This window comes from Rhinolophus hipposideros, assembly GCF_964194185.1.
Source record: "Rhinolophus hipposideros genome assembly, chromosome: 3".
In the NCBI taxonomy this organism is placed as follows: Eukaryota; Metazoa; Chordata; class Mammalia; order Chiroptera; family Rhinolophidae; genus Rhinolophus; species Rhinolophus hipposideros.
Genome location: NC_138049.1, coordinates 8,877,836 through 8,898,559, shown reverse-complemented (window position 1 = coordinate 8,898,559; position 20,724 = coordinate 8,877,836). Strand labels below are relative to the sequence as shown.

At 44.5% G+C, this 20,724-nt stretch overlaps 1 protein-coding gene across 2 annotated transcripts in view; it reads left to right on the top strand.

Moving 5' to 3' along the window:
• ZDHHC14 (zDHHC palmitoyltransferase 14) overlaps nt 1-20,724 on the top strand; it is a 263,676-nt gene that overhangs the window by 167,112 nt on the left and 75,840 nt on the right. For both annotated transcript variants that reach the window (XM_081044309.1, XM_081044310.1), the window contains exon 3: nt 15,664-15,822. In XM_081044309.1, the coding sequence (XP_080900435.1) occupies nt 15,664-15,822 (159 nt within the window). The remainder of the gene's footprint in view (nt 1-15,663; nt 15,823-20,724) is intronic.

Below are 20,724 nucleotides of genomic sequence, written 5' to 3'. Positions count from 1 at the left end.
GCATCGCTGGAAGACGTTTTGGGGGAGCCCAGGTCCTCAGAGCTTGGATGTGTTGGGTGGCCCGGTGCAAGGACGTTCTTTATAGGAAATCAGAGTCATTACTGAGGGTGGCTCGTGCCGCTACCCCTGAGATCAGTACTTACTCAACTTCACTCTGAACAACACGCTTGTGAGTAGGAGAAGCATGTGGTGGATGGATGGGGAGGGAGGGAGAGAAGTTCGGAGTTTTACTGCCTGAGTTTTCACCAGTACTGACTGAGCAGCTAAGTGCCAGGGGATGGCCGAGGTCAAGGGTTTCCATCGTTAGTGCAGATCAGAAGCCTCATGGAGGTTTTAACACTTCACATGCTGTTTGTTTTGTTTTTTACAATGTGTGTATTTTTGATAATGTGTATTTATACACACGTGAGCACCTTCCACTGGAGATTCTGATTCAGCACTTGGGCTCCCCAGCAGGCATAGGAATGTCTTGAAGTCTCAAATGTGCGACGCACCATCCAACCCTGGGATAAATGTGGGGAGTAGCAATGACAAAGTAGCTGCTCTCGGTTTATAACCTCAGTTTATAACCATAGACCATACGCACAGACCTGGCACAGAGCTGCTGCTCTTACCCGTAGCTCTTGAACGACTGGTGTGAATGTGTAACTTAAACCCAGAATGTATAAAGGTTCTTGGAGTCTTACCTTTTTCTCTTAGTATCTGAGGGTTTTGTGGGTTAAGTGAGAGACAAAATTTCAGTTCCTCTGCTCTGACAGCTTTTGGCAGGAAGGGTCAGAAGGTTCAGTTTGACGGCATCCAGAAAGTGTGGGTGCGGACATCAGGTCGGGCAGCTGCAGCCTGGGGCGCTGAAGCCTGAAGCGTGAAGCGTGCGTCATCGGTCATGAACCCCGTGGGTCTGGGCAGTGAGGGAAGGAAGCTGGGTCCGGGACCCATGGACCGTGGGGACCGTGAGAAGGGCCGACTCCTAACTACCCAACTGGAAGCTCTTCCAGGCAGGGGCCCCGCCTCCTTCCACATTCTGTGCAGACCCTTAGTTTTTCCTTTGCAGGGCTTGGGGAGGCCAGCAGAAGCTGAGACTCGGGCTCCCCACGCACCATCTCTAGGGAGATGTGGGTGGCGGGGGGAGGTTTCCTGCTTCTACACAGGGGGAGGTAGGGGAGTCATTGAGCCACTGTCTGTCACCCTGAGGTCTGCAGACCCCCTGGATGGGTCACCTGAGCTGCTTGTGACAGTGCAAGTTCCCAGGCCCCATCCTAAACCCACAGATCAGTCTCTAGGAGGTAGGGCCTGCTTCTAGCACATTCCCCCAAGTGATCCTTTTGCACAGTAATGCTTGAGATTCGCCACCTTGAAAGTCACCAGATGTACTGGAGCATTTTACACGTGTGAGGCAGAGACAGTGCCATGGGATTTGACGGCCCCCTCAGAGAATGGAGGTCACGTCAGCTAGAAAGCCATCAAGGGGGAAAGTCCCCATCTGTTGTCACCTCCCCCCATCCCCCCAAGCTCCCACTCTGCCTGAGTCAGGGAAAAGCCTAGAAACACCTCAGGAGCTCTGCCTTTCCACCCAGGAGGTGAAAGGCCATGAGGCAGGGCAGTCAGACACGGGATGAAAGAGTCAGTGGTCTCAGGACCCACTGGCTCCATAAGGACCCACCAAGGGTCTCCTGGGTACCAAGCGCTGGTCTGGACTGTGGGATTTCGGGGTGAATAGGGCAGAGTCCTTGCCTCTGCTACAAGCCTGGAGTTTGGAGCTGCATTGCAGTTCTGGGACTTTTCTAGAAGCCTGAATGAAAGCGAAACACGCGATATTGTGGTGGGATAAGGGGCTTCAGGCATTCAGTCACCCCTGAGTGTGGCCATCCTGAGAATCTGTTAGTCTGTGGGCCAACTGCAAGGGCATGCTTGACTCTGCGAATATCAGGGCTCTCACAGGTGAACGTGGGCTGGACACTCAGAATTTCTCAGTCATATTTCTTCTAAGTAATAGACAAAAGAATTGAGAAACTCCTACCCTGTTGACCAGCTAATTTTTTAGACAAATCAAACATCACATATTCTTTACAGTTAAAATTGTTCTTTTCTCGTGGTCTTAGCTGACACTCTCATAAGGGGGGTGGTGCAGGGACCTCACTTGAACAATCAGAGACAAAAGACGTAAGAAGATTCAGATTGTAACTCACTCTTCATGCCAACCAAGCTTGGGACCCAAGCAAGTCACTTTATTCATCAGAAGGGGGAAAAAATCAGAGTTACCAGTATGTCTATGTGGCTGGAGAGAGAGAGTTGTAGACATTTAGGAATTGTCTTTTATATTAAGCATACATATTTTTTATATATGCGCAGCGTGGTGACCATTACATGCTAATCTCTCTAGAAGTGGAAACTCAATTTGCTTCTCATTCCGTCCAATACAGCAGACATTTAGTGAGTTGCTGACTAGCACTACGAATCATGCTCTTGGCATTGGAAAGAATACAAAGAAAAATGAAATTGGTTTTTGTCAGAATCTAGACTGTGCTGCTATTGATCACAAGGTGCTTGCTAATAAATAATTCATCTGAATTCTGTTCCGTGCTCATACATTTTTATTTCACAGCACTTACAGTCCTTGATTAAAGTGCCAGGGAACAGACAAAGGGCAGATGAAGTCACTACAGCCAATCTTATGCGCAACTTTACGTCAAACCCATTCTTGGCCTTTTATGCAGACCTAGCACCGGAGACGTCCCGGGTGTGGGCCTTTGAGGGCCGCTGAGGGTTCACTAAGGCAGGTGTGGGGCCCTCAGGGTGAGATGCTAGAGACCTGCTGGTGACACCTTCTAAGTGGAAACGTCCTCAGTGCTACAGTCCACAGGAAGAGTATCTGAAGCATGTCATTGCAGTCGCTCTGAGTGGGAAGGTGTTGAATTAGGTTACTGGTTTAGTAGTGGGCTGGAGTTAGGTTCACCAGCCTTTATTAAGTGCTTGTGAGCCTTCAACCCATTTACCATCTGCTTGTGGGACTAATGCAACAATACAAGTAATGTGTCCATGAACAACTAGGCGAGTTACTCAGTGTCATTCAAACTTAGTCACATACATTGGAACGGCACAAAGCAAAGTGGAGTTGGAAAGTTGGGGAACATGAGCTCTGTACAGACTCCTACACCCCAAAACAGTCAGGAACCTCATTGGTCAGTTCTCCAGCCCCGTATTATACAGATCTGGGGAACCCAGAGAAATTAAGTTCACGCAGTGTTGGCAGAATGTGGACGATATAACTTGGTCTCCTGACGCCCAGGAAAATGCTGTTTTCCACTTGCTTCCTCGTGGCGCAAAATCTGGACAGTATTTTGGCAGATGAAAGAATGCAGTGCCCAGTAGCATGAAAGGCAGTTTTCCTAGAGATTAATGTTATGCTGAGATAGATAATCTGTGCTGTGAGCTAACTTAGTGACTTGGCCTTAAATAGCCCTGTGTGGTTGCCAGAGGCCTGGGAGGAGAATTAAAATTCCAAGAGTTAGAAGTGGTCCCTGATGATTCAAATAACCTCCTTCTTACAGAGTTTCAGGAAAGAAAAAAGAATCTAAAAGACACCTTACTCACAACTAGTCTTTAGAAGACGTAGAGAGGACATCTTTTTAAAATTATTGATGAAACCAATGAATTTGTAATTATTTTTGAAGAGCAGAGATACTTCCATTGACGTCTAAATTTATGAATTGTAGGGAGCCAAAACTACCTCAATTCCTTTTGCAGATGTGTTGTGTCTCTTTCCAACTCTGTTTGAAAAGTAACATTTTTTTGTGCATTACAAAGTAATATACTGGGGTACCAAAAAATGTATACACATTTTAAGCAATGTTATCTTAAAATGTGTATACATTTTTGGGGTATCCTCTGTGTATTGATTGTAGAAACTTTGAAAAGCATGAAAGAGAATTTGTTTCTTTACTTTTAATTAATTAATTTATTTATTAGTACTACCAATCAGAGATATCCATGGTTAACATTTGGATGTAGCCTTCCAATATTTTTCCTCTGCATAATATATTTTTACACAAGTATGGGGTCCTATTGTACATTATTTTGAAAACAGATGCACCCCCCCCCCCCCGCCGGAATATACTCTGAACCATTTTACTCCATCTTTAATAGCTATATGGTCGTCCATTGCATGGGCGTATATCATAATTTGTTTAACTACTTCCCTCTTGTTGACATTTAAGTTGTTCTGAGTTTTTAATGATAAAAAACAGTATTGCAGTCAATATCCATGAAAATTTCCTCAGGTCCAACGTCTAAAAGTGCTCTTGCTGGGCCCTTGTTAAGGTTTTGAGATACAGAGACAACTTGTTCCTCAAAGAATTGTATTAATTTATATTCTCAGCAAAAGTACATGAGTGTGCCTGTTCTCCCTACTCTCACCAATACTAAATATTATCACTTAAAATTAACCTTTGACTTAGTTTGTATGAAATTGGGGGAGCAAATCAAAAACTCCTTAAATATATTTACTGACCTTATTTCTCTCTTCCTGTGTGAGTTACTTGTTCATCTCTTGCCCATTTTCTTATTGGAATATTTGTCTTTTTCCTAATCATTTGCAAAAGCTCTTTAAAGATATTACCCTTTGTTATATGTGTAACAAATATGTATCTATGTTATCATTTGCATTTTATGGAGTTTTTGACATTAGGTCTAAAATTCTTTTATGTAGTCATAACTATCTATCTTTATATATACTGCCTCATTGCATATGTTTAGGAAGGTCTTCCCAAATCTGATAAGTTGATGTATATTTTCCTAGTCATTGTATGTTTTTATTTTTTACATTTAAATGCTTGGTATTGATTTGAAGTATGGCTCCAACTTCAGATTGCCCCCACAAATGATTGCCTGTTCATCCTAATTCCATTTATTGAATAACACATGCTTTTTCCTCTGATTTGAAATGCTATATTTATAAAGTACGGAATCTTACAGAATTTGCATCTTTGTGAGAATGTTCTATTTGGTTTCACTGTTTCATTTTTTTCCTGGGACAATCATTTCCCGTCATAATTTTACTTTTGCGAATATTCTCCTGTTTCATTCTTCCAGATGAAGCTTAGAATCATATTTTCTGGTTTGTCAGAATTTCCCCAAATAATAGTGAGATTTTGATTAGCATTGCAATAGATGCATAAAGTAATCTGAGAAGAATTGGCACATTTAAAATACAGAATAGTCTACTCTGGGATACAGATATGTTTTTCAAAACTTCTTAAGTCTCTATATTGTTTTATAGTTTTCTTCTCATGAGATCTACCATTTTTTTTTTTTTTTGGTTAGCTTTATTCCTAAAGTTTTGTGGTTGTTTTTCTCTGCTGTAAATGGGATTTTACTCCCTTATAGTAATTTCCAAATGGTTATTGCTAATATTATGTATAGAAAACTTTTGAAATTAGATAGATAGTTAGATAGATAGATAGATAGATAGATAGGTAGATAGATTGATTGATTGATTCGTCACCTTATGGAAGATTCTTATTCAGTTTAACCAAGCTGTGCTGACTAAAGAGGTAAGAGTGTGATCATGATGGACGACCATTTTTCCCTGGAAAGTATACTGCATTTATAAACAGTGTCTATTACTTCTGGGCTGGCATCCTTAATTTTCTTTTCCTTGGTACTAAGATAAAATTTTCCTTGATTCTAAGATAAAATTGTGTAACATTACTGTACAGAATGAGATATAAGCCAATCCTTGTATTCAGATCCTTGCTAATACCCTCACATTAATACCACTCAAATTTCAATAAAAGCCTATCAGATTTTCCTGGTGATAATGATAAAATATGGCCCTGCACTGGCATGATTTCTAGTGCCCAATTTTTACCTGTGTTCTCATCTGCTTGCTTATAATACTGAAAACATTGACAACCCAAACTGATCTCTCTCATCGTCTGATATTCAGTAGGTTTTGGTGATGCACATGCTGTCCCCATGGAGTAGAAACACCCACAAATATTTCTCCCTTTGCCCTTCAATAGAAGAATTGATTTTCGTTTATACAGCACAGTAGCTTTGTGTGTGTTCTCAGAGAACTTTGACAAAATTTGAGGGAAATTAAAACTTTTCAAGGACAATGCCCCTTGTATTTCTTTTATATTGAAGGGAGAGGCTTTGTCATCCATGCGGAAAAATATAGTATGGCAAAAAATAAGATAGTCACCCCAATAAATTTAAAAAAAAAAAAGAAAAAAAAGAAGATAGTCATTAATTTTCATTTTTCTATAAGCATGTTTTGGAATAACTCAGTTAAATTAAAACAGTCGTAGCTACTAAGCACTTTCTTTGTCTTCTGTCTTTAATTGCGTTAATTTGTGTGATATATATAACAGGACCCCCTAAAAGGGCGTCTGATAGCTGTGGACAGCATACCTAGCATTTGAGAGTTCCAGGTCTTTCCATGAATTACAATGTCCCTGAACAACAGACACCCAAACTATCATTGTTTAAATGTGGGGAAACTGAGGCCAGTTATGTCCACCAGATCAAAAATCTCTCTCTCTTCACCAAGGCCATCCCATGTTCCTATTTTCTGGAATCTATGTTTTCAGAACTGTTTGTAGGAATATTTGGGTTTCTACTCATGGAATTAGTTTTGCAGCAGAATGAAGATTGATGTTTTCCACTCCAGAGTCACAGCGAAAATTCATGCGGAGAGCCATGAGCACACATGTCTTAACTCTGAGAGAGCACGCAAACGGAGACAAGATCTATCCTTGAATGAAGTTTAATTTAATATAAACTTTCTTGCCTAAAGTTGGCTTCTACTCCAGACCATAGCTATTGTCTGTCATGATGTTTTTCAAACTGTGCCCCCCGTCCCGGGAATAGCGCACAAGACAAGTAGGGGCTGTCCATGTAAGCCAGGGCCTCAGTCTTGCCCCTTGCAGGATATTGGGTCATATTTGGTTCTGTCCAAAACGTCCATTAAGATATTTGGCCCACGGTAGTGTGTGTTATGTATTAATCCTGGAAACCAAAAGTGTAAATAAATATTATGGGTTATCTGAACCCAGAGATATTTTCTCAGCATGGACGTTTTTGACAGGACCAAACGTCCATAAATCCTCTTGCCTGTTTTGGATAGTCAGGATTTCTTTCTTTCTATTTTTTTGGTAAGATTTTCTTTGAACAAAAGTTACCCTGCTATCGATACAATAAAAAGGAACAGTTGGAAAACTGGCCTGGCTGTTTCATTCGGCAGACTTTCCATAATTAAGTAGATAAAATACCAACTCTTTGAGTAAGGTAGCATCTTTGCAAATGGCACACATCTTTCTCTCTAGAATCTCCATCCTTAGCCAACCCATCGATTCTCTAGCTGGTGATACTGCAGCTCAGCTTGAGGGTTTAGCTGTGTCTGCAGAGTGTTTGCCATGGATCCCAAACCTGTCTTTATCAGATGTACACAGAAAGCTTTTCAAAAAATGTAGGTTTTTGCTCCTACCACAGATAAGAATCTTCAGGAATAAGGAGTCTACATATTTTTAAAGTCTCCAGGTAAGCAGACCTTCATGTATATGCTTGTCAGAGAACTGAAAGGAAGAGAGTGGGGACTTTACCAGGCGTTCATCCTGCTTGCAGTCGTTTGCATCTACAGCAATGCTTTTCAAACTTGCACATGCATCTAAATCACCTGGGATTACTCATTTCTAGCAAACTTCCTGGTGATGCTGATACCTGGTCCATGGACCACACTTTGAGTAGCAAAGCTGTAGGTCAAGGTATCTTAGCCACAGCACTGTCGATATTTTGGGCTGGATCATTCTTTGCTGTGGGGGCTGTCCCGTGCATTGTGGATGTGTAAGCAGCGTCCCTGCCCTCTACCCACTAGATACCAGGAGCATTCCCCCCACATTTTTGTGTGCAGTCAGATTCCTCCTGGGGGCAAAACCACCCCTGGCTGAAAATCACTGCCCTAGCTGATCTTGATCCTCAGCCTAGTTTAAGATCTATTATTAAATGTGATTTGTTTATATACTTACACCATTAAAAATCTATTCTCTAGGCTTATCTGCCCTCCCTAGAGTACAAGCCACAAAAGGACAGAGGACTTATTTACCACTATCTTCAAAGCACCTAGCAGACCATTTACCGTGTTTCCCCAAAAATAAGACCTAGCTGGACCATCAACTCTAATGCGTCTTTTGGAGCAAAAATTAATATAAGACCCGGTCTTATTTTACTATAATATAAGTGTGGGTCTTATATAATATAATGTAACGTAACGTAACGTAACGTAACGTAACATAACAACATATAATACTCGGTCTAATATAATATAATATAACAATATAATATGACATAAGACTGGGTCTTATATTAATTTTTGCTCCAAAAGATGCATTAGAGCTGATGGTCTGGCTAGGTCTTATTTTCGGGGAAACACGGTAGCATATAGTAGGTACCTAATAAATAATTGAATGAATGAATCAATGAAACCAACCTGAGTAGCACATAAAGTTCATTCTTTGAGGCTACCTTTTTCTATTTTCTATTAAGTAGACAGGAAAAGATTGTTTTGCCCAATTCTCTACAAATATTTTTATTGTGTTTTTCTCAGTTCCTTCACTCTTAAGACCTTCAACTGATTGGACGAGGCCCACCCACATGATGGAGGGCAGTCTGCTTTATCCAAAGTCCACTGATTTAAATGTCAACCTCATCTAAAAATACCTTGGTAGCAACATCTGTCCTGGTGTTTGACCAAACACCTGGGCACGTAGCTTAGCCAGGTTGACACATAAAATTAACAAATCAAATTCCTTTTGCACCTCCATGCAGGTTGAAGGCCAGCATGCCAAACATAACTACAAAGCTCTGTGCAATCTAGCCCCTTTTTTCCTCCTTTCTGACTGTCTCCCTCTCACTCTGTGTCCTGGTCACACTGTCCTCCCTTCAGTTCTTGGATATGCCATCTGCCTCCTGTTCCATGGCCAGTACACAGTTGCTCCCTCTGCCTGAAATGCCTTGCTCCCAACTCCCAGAGTGTGTGCACACTTACACACACACACACACACACACACACACACACACACACATTGCCTAGGGAAGCCCTACTCAATTGTCCTTCAGGTCCTCATTCCATGCTTCTCTGTCACAAAATAACATGATGGGTAATGATGCATTTAGTTGTGATTAATTAATATCTATCTCTTCCTCTAGACTGTCAGCTCCTTGAAGGCAGGGACTTGGTCTGTGGTGCCCACCAGCGTACTTCCAACACTCATAGGTGTTGAGTGAGTAAATGATTTGGAAAAGAATAACTGGTCCGTGAATCTCATATGTCTTCCATTCCTTAGAGGACTCGCTCTGGCAGACATAGGGCCTGCCCTTGCCTGTGGCTTCCCCACATCACCTTTCCTGGTTCTCTTGTTCCTGGCTTTTCGGGTGCTGTCTGCTCCGCCTTGAGATGGGCCCACTAAGCAGACTAGGCTGCCCTGTCTGCCCACCACATAGCTCAGGCTGTAAATCTGCCTGCATGAGCCTTGCCTCGGGCATCAGTTTCATTCCTCGAAGACAAACATTCAACACACACTGACAAGAATTTGCTCTGCATTTTTCCCCTAATACTTAACATAATGGTTGACTTGTCTAAGATCTGGTCACTGTTAATATTTTCTTATGATCTTGGAAGTTTATAAGCCAAGAGTCTGGGCTAAGTGTCTCTTAACCGTCTTTCGTCATGATAGAGCAGCCATTCCAAGGTTGGGTCACGTGTGTCCCAGATGCTGCAGAGCACCGACGAAAGGGGCCTAATGAAAATTTCAGATCTGTGAGATCCAACGGCTGCCTCTCAGTCCATGCAATACCTGTAGCCATGAAGACTTGAATAGAAAGCAAATTGCACTTTCCCTGCAACTTATATCCTAATAGGAACATGCTTTATCTTCCTTCCAACTAAATATTATGTTGGTGCAAAAGTAATTGCAGTTTAAAAGGTTAAAAATAATGCAAAAACTGCAATTACTTTTGCACCAACCTAATACCAATTAGTAAAGGTTCTTCCCGCTCTGGCGGACGACGTTCTGTCAGCTGGAGAACCGTCTTTGAAACTTCAGAGCACCAGAGAATGCCACTGTTCTGGATCCTTTTGGTAAAGGAAAAACCCTTAATCTACATCTTTTGTAAATGGGGATTTTTCCCCTTTGCATTTTAAAAATGCAGAGTGCAGTTATTTTATGCAGTAGCCCCCCTTATCCATGGAGGATACGTCCAAGACCCCCAGTGGATGCCTGAAACTGCAGATAGCACTAAACTATGTGTTTTTTTTCCCATACAGACATACCCATGATAAAGTTTAATATATAAATTAGGCCCAGGAAAAGATTAACAATGACTAATAATAAAATAGAAATATTATAACAATATACTATAATGAAAGTTATATGAACGTGGTCTCTCTCTCTCTCTCTCTCTCAAAATATCTTAGCGTCCTGCACTCACCTTTCTCCTTCCTGCAATGTCAGATGACACGATGCCTGTGTGATGAGATAAAGTGAGGTACTCAGAACAGCACACAATTTAAAACTTGTGTTTATTTCTGGAATTTTCCATGTAATATTTTTGGACCATAGTTGACCATGAGTAACTGAAACCATGGAAAACGAAAGCCTGGATAAGGCGGGACTACTGTATGGTGAAGGTCAACAATTTTAAAAGTTCCACAATGTTGTCCCTGTATTGGGGGCAGGAATAAATAAGATGGCAGACAAACGGGTCTCGCAGGAGGTGAGCTCTATTATTCCTTTAAAAAAAGAAGATGACTTATTTTGGGAGAGTGGCTTTGAACTAGGTGTATGTTAACAGACAACTTAAAACCTAGTTAACAGGCAGTTTTGTGTCCTTGAACTCACACTGACCGGCCCCCTAATTCTCCCCAGTTCCCCTAATTCTTTGCCCATAAGCTCATTATGAGGTTAATGCTACACCGAGATTCCGTTACTATGTCTGCTTCAACAATGTGGAGTTGGGGGGCGGTCTGAAGAAAAAGACCATTTCAAGTTTTTAAGTTTTCTTTCAAAACACTCGTGTATAAAAATGTCCTTGTAAAAGCTCATATAAACGTGCAGCACTGTTAGAGGTTCCTGCGCCCCAAATTCTAGTGTTCTTTAATCATTCGCGATTGCAGACTTCAGTTGTTCTTTTTCAACAACTGTATTTAACCCACAAAAAGCAGCCCTAACCAGCGGAAGCACCATTGTTGCCAACAACAGAAACCAGAATCGGAAACCTAAGTAACTGAGGATTGTGGCCCCTGACGCCAGCCACAGGTGCTTGTCATCCCCGGGCACGAGAAACCGATTTTACGGAGGCTATAGGCACCAGTCTGACGTTTAAGGAGAGACATCTTTTGGCCTCAGGTGGTTTCAAGGCCTCATTATTCACATCTGTCCTGGACACAGGCGCACCCGGAAGCTGCTGGTCTGCAGAGGCTACTGAATTGAGTATATGAAAGAAACAGCCACTTTGGCGGGCCCTGAGGATGCGAGGTGGCCATCTTGCGCAGCCCTCCCAGGTGACACTGACCAGCTGTGTGAGATGGGTCTCTGGACCAGCAGCGGCTATGGACACGTTTAAGAGGCGTGAGAGCCTCTGATGGACCTTGTGACAGGCGTTCCTGGGGAGGGAGGTGTCACTGGGCAGTGTGACTGACAGGTGGGAGTGGAGGAGTTGGGTCACCAGTCCTGTACATCCCCTCATCGCATCATTGCTTCCTACCTGCCAGGACACTTGGCCTTCCATTCAGCAGGCTATTCTTGAGGACCTACTGTGTGCTAGACGCTGGGAACATGACAGAGGGGAAGGCATGGTCCCTGGCCTGGAGCAGCATCTGGGGGAAGATGGGAAAGTCTGTCCTGGTACTGGATGAACTAGCTGAGGGCTCCGTCTTCCCTCCAGCCTGTGAATACCACCAGCAGAGAAACAAATCTGTGTAGTTCCTGCTGCACCCGAGCTCCCCGCACGCACAGCGCTGGCTCCTAACCGCCCAATACAGAGCTATTGACTGGATAAACAAATGAGCTAAGTACAGTGAGAGCCCAAAGGAGGAAATAAGCAACTCCGCTTTCAGAGTGTTTCCACAGAGAAGCTTGAGCTGGACCTAAAGGGTAAGGATTACCTACACAGATAGGCCCAGCTGGAGAAGATGTCAAGTGCAGCTGCCTCGGAATATGTAACAGCATTGCCTGTTCAGGGAGCGCTGGGAGGCAGCTGTGCTTCGAGCACGGGCTCTGGGTAAGATTGCGCTACAAGAAAAGAGGGGCCAGGGGCACGGGGACCTTCTGCACCTCCCAGGAGGCCCCAAGTTTTTCCATCAGACTCGCACTTACTACGCGGCCTCTGAAGACCGTAAGGAGAGCAGACGGGGATGGGGTGGCTGGGTTCCTCATCACACAACCCAGCAGGATCCCTTGCTGACCCCTCCACACGAGATATCTGTGCTTATTTATGGGTCCTCCACTGCTTCTGGCACGTATTTTGCTTATAGTGAACACGTTATAAAGATCGACTGTTTTTTATTTTTAGTTCTATGGCCCTTCCATCACTGAATGATGGCATAGCTGGGCCCGGAATCCAGGTTTCCTGATTCTTCCGTTTCTTTTACATAAAGAGCTCTCCAAATATTTGTCAAAGAGTTTATGGGTTTAGTTCCATTCTTAAGCATCAGTTTACCATGTCGAATTCTAGCCTTCAGCTCACTTTGTGTCAAAGGTGTAATCTTTCAAAAATGTACTTTGGAACTTCGAGATCCCTAGAGTTTGTCTTAAGGAGTGCTGGCAAATACTTTTTCGACATTGCCCCTCAAAAGTAGGCTCTTTATTCGTCATTCTACTGTGGATAAGTTTGTCATCCCTACTTTTTAAAATAGTTTCCTTGACAAATCAGTTTTTAAACTTCTCTGATGAAATTGACACAAACATTGTTTAGATTATTTTTAAACCTATATCTGACTTTCTAGTGTTTCTACCCATTTGCAAGAGCTAAATAGACATAGTAGAATTCACAGCTGACATAAGGCGAGTGAGGCACCAAGTCATAATTAATTTAGGCCTCAGTGGCACCCAGTTGGCACCAGTAGAGCTCTGACCTTATCTTTGATATGTTCAAAGCCAGTTATTTTTACCGTGATGCTTGGGGAAGTACATGGCCATGTGGTCTCTGTTTTCTCCTTATTACAGAATCCGTTAAGATGCCTTCCTCTTCCCAGCATGTATGCTTTGGGAGTTGAGTGTCTTTCCAGATGCTGAACTAAGCACCATTCCACCAGGCAGGTGGGGCACATGCCAAGAGAGGGTGTCCTGCTTGGCAAGATCACCCACATCCTTTGGATGGCTCCACGGCTATTATTCTGAGTAGGAAGGTTGTCTTAATGAAAAGGTAAAGTAGAAAGGCTGCTCCTCACGTCTCCGTTTCCCTGCCCTCCATAGGGCCTTCTGTCCCTCACGTATCCCTGACGTATCTCCTATGTCCCTATGTCCCTACGTCCCTATCTCCTATGTCCCTCACGTATCTCCTCCTCTGACCTTCTACAACTTACTTTTCCATGAAGAGTAATTGCTCAGAATGTCCACCCTATTAGTGAGGCTGGTATTTCACAAATACCAAAGCCTTAGGCTACAGGGCTAGCGGCAGATTTCAGGCCTCTGACAACCCCTTAAAGAAGATTAGGGTAAAGGGGGGGCTGAAATCATTATGTGGGAGTTATGGATTCTGTCAGTGAGTGGCAGTGGCCCTGCTGGGGGACAGAGGGTGCCGGTCTGCAGATACCACAGGCTGTCCCAACCACCACGTTCTCTGTGGGAAAATGCTTGGGTGGCTGGGAGAGATTTGTGAAGCAGCCCCTTCACGGGAGTGAAGCTCTGTTCTCTAAGTTTAATTCTTTATCACACACGTGAGAATATTTGGGTACATAACAAAAAGGAATGTGAGAGTAAGAGGCAGGTGTGCTATGTGGGCGGGGAGTATTCATAGGCACCCAGGGCAGGGTTCTCAAACTTTCAAGTGTGCGAATCCCAGGGGATCTGGGTAAATGCAGATTCTGCTGCAGTCGTTCCAGGGCGGGGTCCAGACCCTGCTTCTCTGACAAGCGCTCAGGTGACACGGGTGCTGCATGGACCACACTTGGAGCAGGGGCCCTGTGCCTTGGCTGCAGACTCCCATGCCCGGGGCCTTTTGAAACCCCTGAGGCCAGACTGTCCCCCACCAATGAAATCAGAATCTCTGAGGGCAGAACCGAAATATCAGTAGTTTTCAAAACTCTCCACCTAACTCCTGCCCAGGTGGAGTACGGGGCTGGGGGTTGGGGGGCTGAGTGGATGATGGGACTCATTCCTACCACTTTGGAAATTTACCAAAAGTACGTTGCAACTGTCGCTGTCTTACAGTGTGTCCTTTAAGTGTGTATGGATTACAGTGAACAGCTACCCTTAATGTTACCAGCGCTGTTTTGAGAGAACACCTTGAGATCTCCTGAGAATTCCTCTAACCACCCGGCTCCACTCTGCCAGTGTGTATCCACCGTGGAGTCCTAGCTGAAGGCCTCTCAGATACAAGAGTATCTTGTATCTCCACTCACCTGCGGTCTCTTCTTGACTGCACAGCTAGCTGCCCTACGTTCTTTCTGGCAAGCCTCAGGCTAGGAGGGATCTAGACGAGGATAAATCTAGATGTTTTATCTCCCTGTAGAGCAGGGCTTCTGCACCCTGCAGCACACTGAGAATCACCCCGGGTGGCTCTGAATTAATGGGTCTGTGAAAGGGTCCGTGGATCAGGGGAGTTTTCGGAGCTTCCTGGGTGATTCTGAGGGACAAGAACCAAACTGCAAGATAAAACAAAACTGAAAAAGAAAAAATAGACATATTTGTATTTCTTCAACATTTTAAAAACTGATTCTAAAAAATAAGATGCTGGTCAAACAAAACATAGAATTTATTTTTAAAGTACAGATTTACTGATATATATAATAATAATAATAATAATAATAATATAAATCCATATTCCCCTATCCAATACCTGGTATTTTTGAGGGGGGCAATGGGCACATTGGGCAGATTCTTGAGCTGGATTTGGAGTACACCATAGCAGAAGGAAAGTGTTCCTGAAAGTAAATATCACCTACAGTATTAAATAGGACGCTAGCTACTGTAACAAATGAAACCCAAACCTTCAGCAATTTAACACTAAGAATTTGGTGCCTAGGTAACGGTATGGCCCAGTTAAGAGGTCTCAGAAACAGCCTTCCTATGCTTGCTTGGTTATTCAGGGACCCCAGTTCATAGCTCCAAGGTGGCCCCGGAAGTGGGAATGGGACTCTCAGGGGAGCGTCTCTCTGGCAGGGCGGGCCATCGTGTGCTCTCACCCCACTGGCCAGAGCTCCGTACGTGTCCACGTCCACCCGCGTGGACTAGTAAGCACAGCCCCAGCCCTGGCAAGGAGCGCCAAGGTTGTGGGACAGCACATTTTTGTGTCTGGTGTCAGGAGCCTCCCCAAAAGACACAGGTGACCCGAGGCTGGGTGCAGGTACTGCACTTGGAAATGCAGACTCCCGGCCCTCTAGCTGCGAGGGCCTGCAGAGTTTAAGTGCTATGGTAAGAGCATGTACTCTTTTTCTTTTCTCCACAGATATCGCAAACGGCACCAGTTCAGGGGGGTACCGCCCACCTCCCAGAACCAAAGAAGTCATCATCAATGGCCAGACTGTGAAACTTAAATATTGTTTCACCTGCAAGATTTTCCGGCCTCCTCGTGCCTCTCATTGCAGCCTTTGCGATAACTGCGTAGGTGAGTAGAAGCTGAAATCGCCTCTATACCACCTCTGATGCTTGTGCTAAAGTGTGTCGCTGATGGAGTAGCTGATTTCTTTTTAATAGACCTGAGCTAGAGAGTCAGCATGTATGTCTCTTGACTCCTTTGAAACTGAACAACTCAATAATAGTTAATATTGCAAGGTATTTGCCTCCTGCCACTGACCCAGTTCACCAAGCCTAGTGTTACCAAATCTTTATAATTTCTTTCTTTTTACATTTTGTAACACCCCCTCTACCAATACAATGCCCTAGGCCTTCTCCTCCAGGAGCACACACACCAGAGTGGGGGTTCTTTATTCCCTGGAGCTGCCAGATCAGCAGACACTTGAAATAAAAGTATTTTTCCCTTAAGCCCCTCCACTGTCCAGGGAACTGGCCCCACCTAGCTGGATGTGCTTTGTGCAGTTCTCCCAAGCCCTGGAGAGATGTTTGGATGTCCCTGAGGCACTTGAAGCAAAAGGAGAAAAAAAGAGGCAGAGGCCAGGAGAATTCTGGGCCTACAGTTAGGGTTGTTACTCTAACCAGAGACCTCCCCTCTCTGTCTACTTGCTTTTCTTGGGACAGACGAGGGACACAGACAGAGAGGGAGCAGAGTGGAGCACTGCGGTCCTCAGTTGTAAGACGTGGCCCTTCTGTTGGGTCACCCTGACCCAGCACAGGATATCTACAGCTGACGTGGGTCCCAGCCCCTTGGAAGCACTTCCTGTCACTTCACACTGAGAGCTGCTTCCCACACCCACATACCACCTTCTTTCCTGGGCTGGAGCTTCTTAGAGATGAGGTTAGCTAGCAGGGGGCAGAAGACCCAAAGTACAGGAAGGGTAGTAAGAAGTGGACAGAGGCATTGCCACCCTAGGGAAGGCCCTCATTTCTTCAGTCCCAGAAATTGCCTCTGAGAGAAATAACCAAGGGTATTTATTCCTGGGTGAATGGGCATGGAAATTCTCTGTTCCCTCATCCTGGAAAGGATAGAAAGCCACAGAACAAATCCTTTTCCCACAGTGGCGCGTTATCGATTGCCAGCACTCTTTTGGAGTCTACTAGAATTTGTCGTCTCAATTATTCTTGAGGAAAATAAAATGTTAGCCTTCCTGCTGGGCAAAGCAGTTTTCCTTTTATTTGTCTGAAATTTATTCTAACTTTAGTAATCTACAGTTTGTTAGAAAGTCCATGATTTCCCTTGTTTGGGTTTTATTAACTTAGATAAATTACTTTTAGCCTTTGCCTCCAGTGAAACAGCATGTTCAGTCTTCCTCGGGAAGTAAGTAGCCTATAGTTAAGAGCCCGGAATCTGGTACGTGTGGCCTGGGTGCCGACACTAGCTTTGTGACTTAGACAAGCTACTTCAACTCTCTATGCCTTGGTTTTCTCATCTCTGCAATGGGGTCAGTAGCAGTCCTTACCTCAGGCGATGGTAAGAGTAAATGATTTAATACACGTAAAGCACGTAGAATAGTGCCTGGCGGATAGCAAGTGCTCCGTGATTGTCAGCGCTGTTACTGCTATTACTACTGCTTCCTTGATGTTTTTGATTGGCTTTCTCTGGACAATTTCTTGATCTGCTGTAGCCTTTGGCAGGTATGATGAGGGCACATCAGGGTTTCTACAAGGGCACGTGACAGTCTTTGTTTGATTTCTGATACCCTTCCTGGTGACTCCGGCCCCAGTGTCCATCCCATGCCCATCTCGAGGACACTTATGCCGAAACAGCACAGTGGCTGAAATATCTTCAGGGGAACAATTTATAGGGATTCTCAGGACGCTTTCTTGGGTTGTAATTTTGATTTATGGTTTTTTTTTTGTAATTTTGATTTTATGTGATGGAATATTATACAAAGGAGTAGTATGTAACATACTTTTTAACATGAAAACTTTTGTTATTTTGTGTGCCTTCTCCTGGAGGTTTAATGACTTATTCCAGTTGGCATTTATAGGTAGGCACTTATTAACTAGAAACCTGAAGTGGTAACTGGGTACTTTCCTCTTTGTATCATTTATAAAATTGTTTACCCTTACTAGACCCCTGACTATTTCTATTCATTTATTGGTATCAGTTGGCCTCAACCCTCTATTTCCTGTCTCTAGGCTACATTCCTAATCATGATAAACTTCCCTCCCGATCTCACAGGGTTTTAACATTCCTTTTGTATTATTGTCAAGCACTTCCTAAGAGTTCATGTAATTCTCTCATTTGTTCCCTCCATAGCCCATAGGTTTACAGTTCCTTAAAGAACCTGATGAATTAATTACCAAAATTAGATATTAAGCCCAGTGCATGGTATACTTCTCCTCTAGCATAATGTTCAGGAGCGTATCCTTTCTTGTAGAAACTACCAGCTGATAAAATAAGAGCCACTGGTGTATAATATCCAGGAGCCCTTCTGCAACCTTTCTCGTAAATCCACGTCACAGTGGCAGTGCAGCACTCCACAGCCAAGCATGTGGTGTCCTGTCATGGGGGACACAGAACAGCAAGGGAAAGGAGAGGAAGGGGGAGGGTTTGGGGGTGGGCTCAACAGGAGGAACACTGGACAGAAAGCACATTGCCTACAGCTGCCTGTAAGCATCAGCTGATGGTTCTAGGGCTGGAGCTTGGCAAACCCTGATGAGGGCCTGGCTCTGTGCAGGACAGGTGAGCTAAGCAGTGGAGGGCTGATTTAACATAAAGCTCCTCACAGCGCTTTTGGAAAAACCACACAGTGATTCAGACCTACATAGCTTTACTTTTCCAGTTCATTATGCTACATTTGTGCCTTCAGTGGGACCCATTAGCAAACTAGTGAATTGGACCTTCTGCATGCAGGAAATAGAGTGGAAAGCAGATGTCTCCAACTGGGAAGTATAATTGCAGAGTTGGCCACTATTTTGTTTTGAGGTAGAACATTTTAGTTGAAAGAATTCTGCTTTTTGCAGCCAAGGCAAAACATCCAATGACGTGCTGAAAGCCAGGGTTGGCACACGTGGCTTTCCTTCCCTTAGCAAGGGATGGGTTGGGGTTGGTACTTCCTAGGCACACAAATAAATGCCACTTTGTGCTGGGAGAGGAGAGAGGAAAATGCAGTTTCCCAGGCAGTTCAGAAGAGTATTTTTCTTTCTTCAGTAAGTTTGAAATGAGAGCAAAGTCTTATGGAGTCTATAGTCTTAGCTGAGGACTGAGGAAAGCTTTCTTAGGGAACAAACTCTGTTGCAAATCTAGAACTGGTTAGCAGAGCCTAGTGGTTGGGACATGGCTCTGAGGACACACAGACCCAGGACCAATCCTGGTCCTGTCATTGGATAAGATTGGAACCTGGGTGGGGTATCTGACTACCCCCAGCTGTTTCTGCCTCTGTGCAATGGGGTGACCCTAGAGCTACCTCATAGGCTTCTTTGAGGGATTAGGGGAGAGAGTGCCCAGAAAGCGCCCAGTACGGCCCTGGTGCCCCCTGAGGGCTCAGTGAGTGCTTGTCATGAATGCTGCTATCCTGAGTTGCAGGAGGGGAGCTGCCGTGGTGCTCCCAAATACTGTACAGAACAAGATGTGCCTGCACAGTGACAGGAGTCACCTTGTTTTTCTGTCACCTCATAGGGTTAGGTGAGCTGCTGTACTAGAAGTGAATCTCCTCTCGCTGGCTGTCTCTCTACCTCTGCATCTCTTTCTCTCTCTGATTCTTTCTCTGTCCCTGTACTTCTCTTCCTGTGTGTTGCCATCAAATCGCTTCTGCACGTTTGAAGCAGAGTGTTTTGAGTTGTTTGTTCACTCAGGCGATCTTTGAAGTTATAAGACATATTTAAACAACCAACAGCTGGGGACGAGGGAGCAATGTCTGCTCGCTCAGCTCCTGTGGCTCCCTCAGGTCATTAAAGCAGGAGTAACAAGGAGCGGGGACGCAAACAGGTGCCTGTGAGGTCCTCTCAGACTTACTGTGTACGTTCTAACATCCCACATGAGTCCCCTCCACCCTTCCCTGACCTGGGAGGATGCTTTAAGGGAATCTGTCCTCTGGTGGGCTCTGGTCCAGTGTCTAACCATCTCACTTTGACCAGGCAGAAGGCAGCTTAGTGTGGAGGCTGAGAAGTGGCCTGAGAGTGGCCTGAGAGTCAGCAGCCACCTGGGTCCTGAACCTGCTGTGTCTGGGTAAGGGGGACCCTCTCTGCATCCGCAGTGCCACACGTGAAGGTACTGTGAGGACAGGGAAGGTGGCGCAGGAGGCCGGCAGGCTGTATCAGCCCCTAGGGAGCTCTTGTATGCCAGCCTCTTCCCTCAGACACAGGGGGCCCTAGTCTCTTTCTTCCGTCCCCTTCTGTCATTTCTGGTGAGGGTGGCACAGAGAACATCCAGATACCCTCTGCGGGGACTCAGCATCCAGTCACTCTTGTTTTTGGTAGAGCTTTACCATTGTCTTTACAAATCCTCATGAGCTCCTTTTCCCATTCCCCTGCCTGTTTCTTGCTGTGCTCACGCTCTCCAGGGCACTTTGCTCCACATGCTTTCTTCTGCCGCAACAGTGGCTCCGTTTCATGGATCCAGCTGCTTCCTCTGTGATGTGGTGTGTGAAGCTGACTGCAGATATCTGTCTGGTCTGTTGTGGACCCTCTGCTGGGCACTGCTGCCCATTTTGGCCCAGTTACTGCTTCACAGCTGGACTCGATATAAGAGGTTTATATCTGAGATTTAGCATTGCAGCTGCCTTCTGGTAGGGGGCAGTAATCTGGAATTTCCTTTTTACTATTTGGATATGGTAAGAGGACTATTGATTTCCCATAGGAAAGTCTGTTATTTGAAGGGAAAGGAGCAAGCTGGCATTTGCCTTCCACCAGGAACCAAAACAAACAGGGTTTACTGTACCCATAGTCTCCTATAGTAGCCTTGCTTTTCATTCACATTTAATGAGCA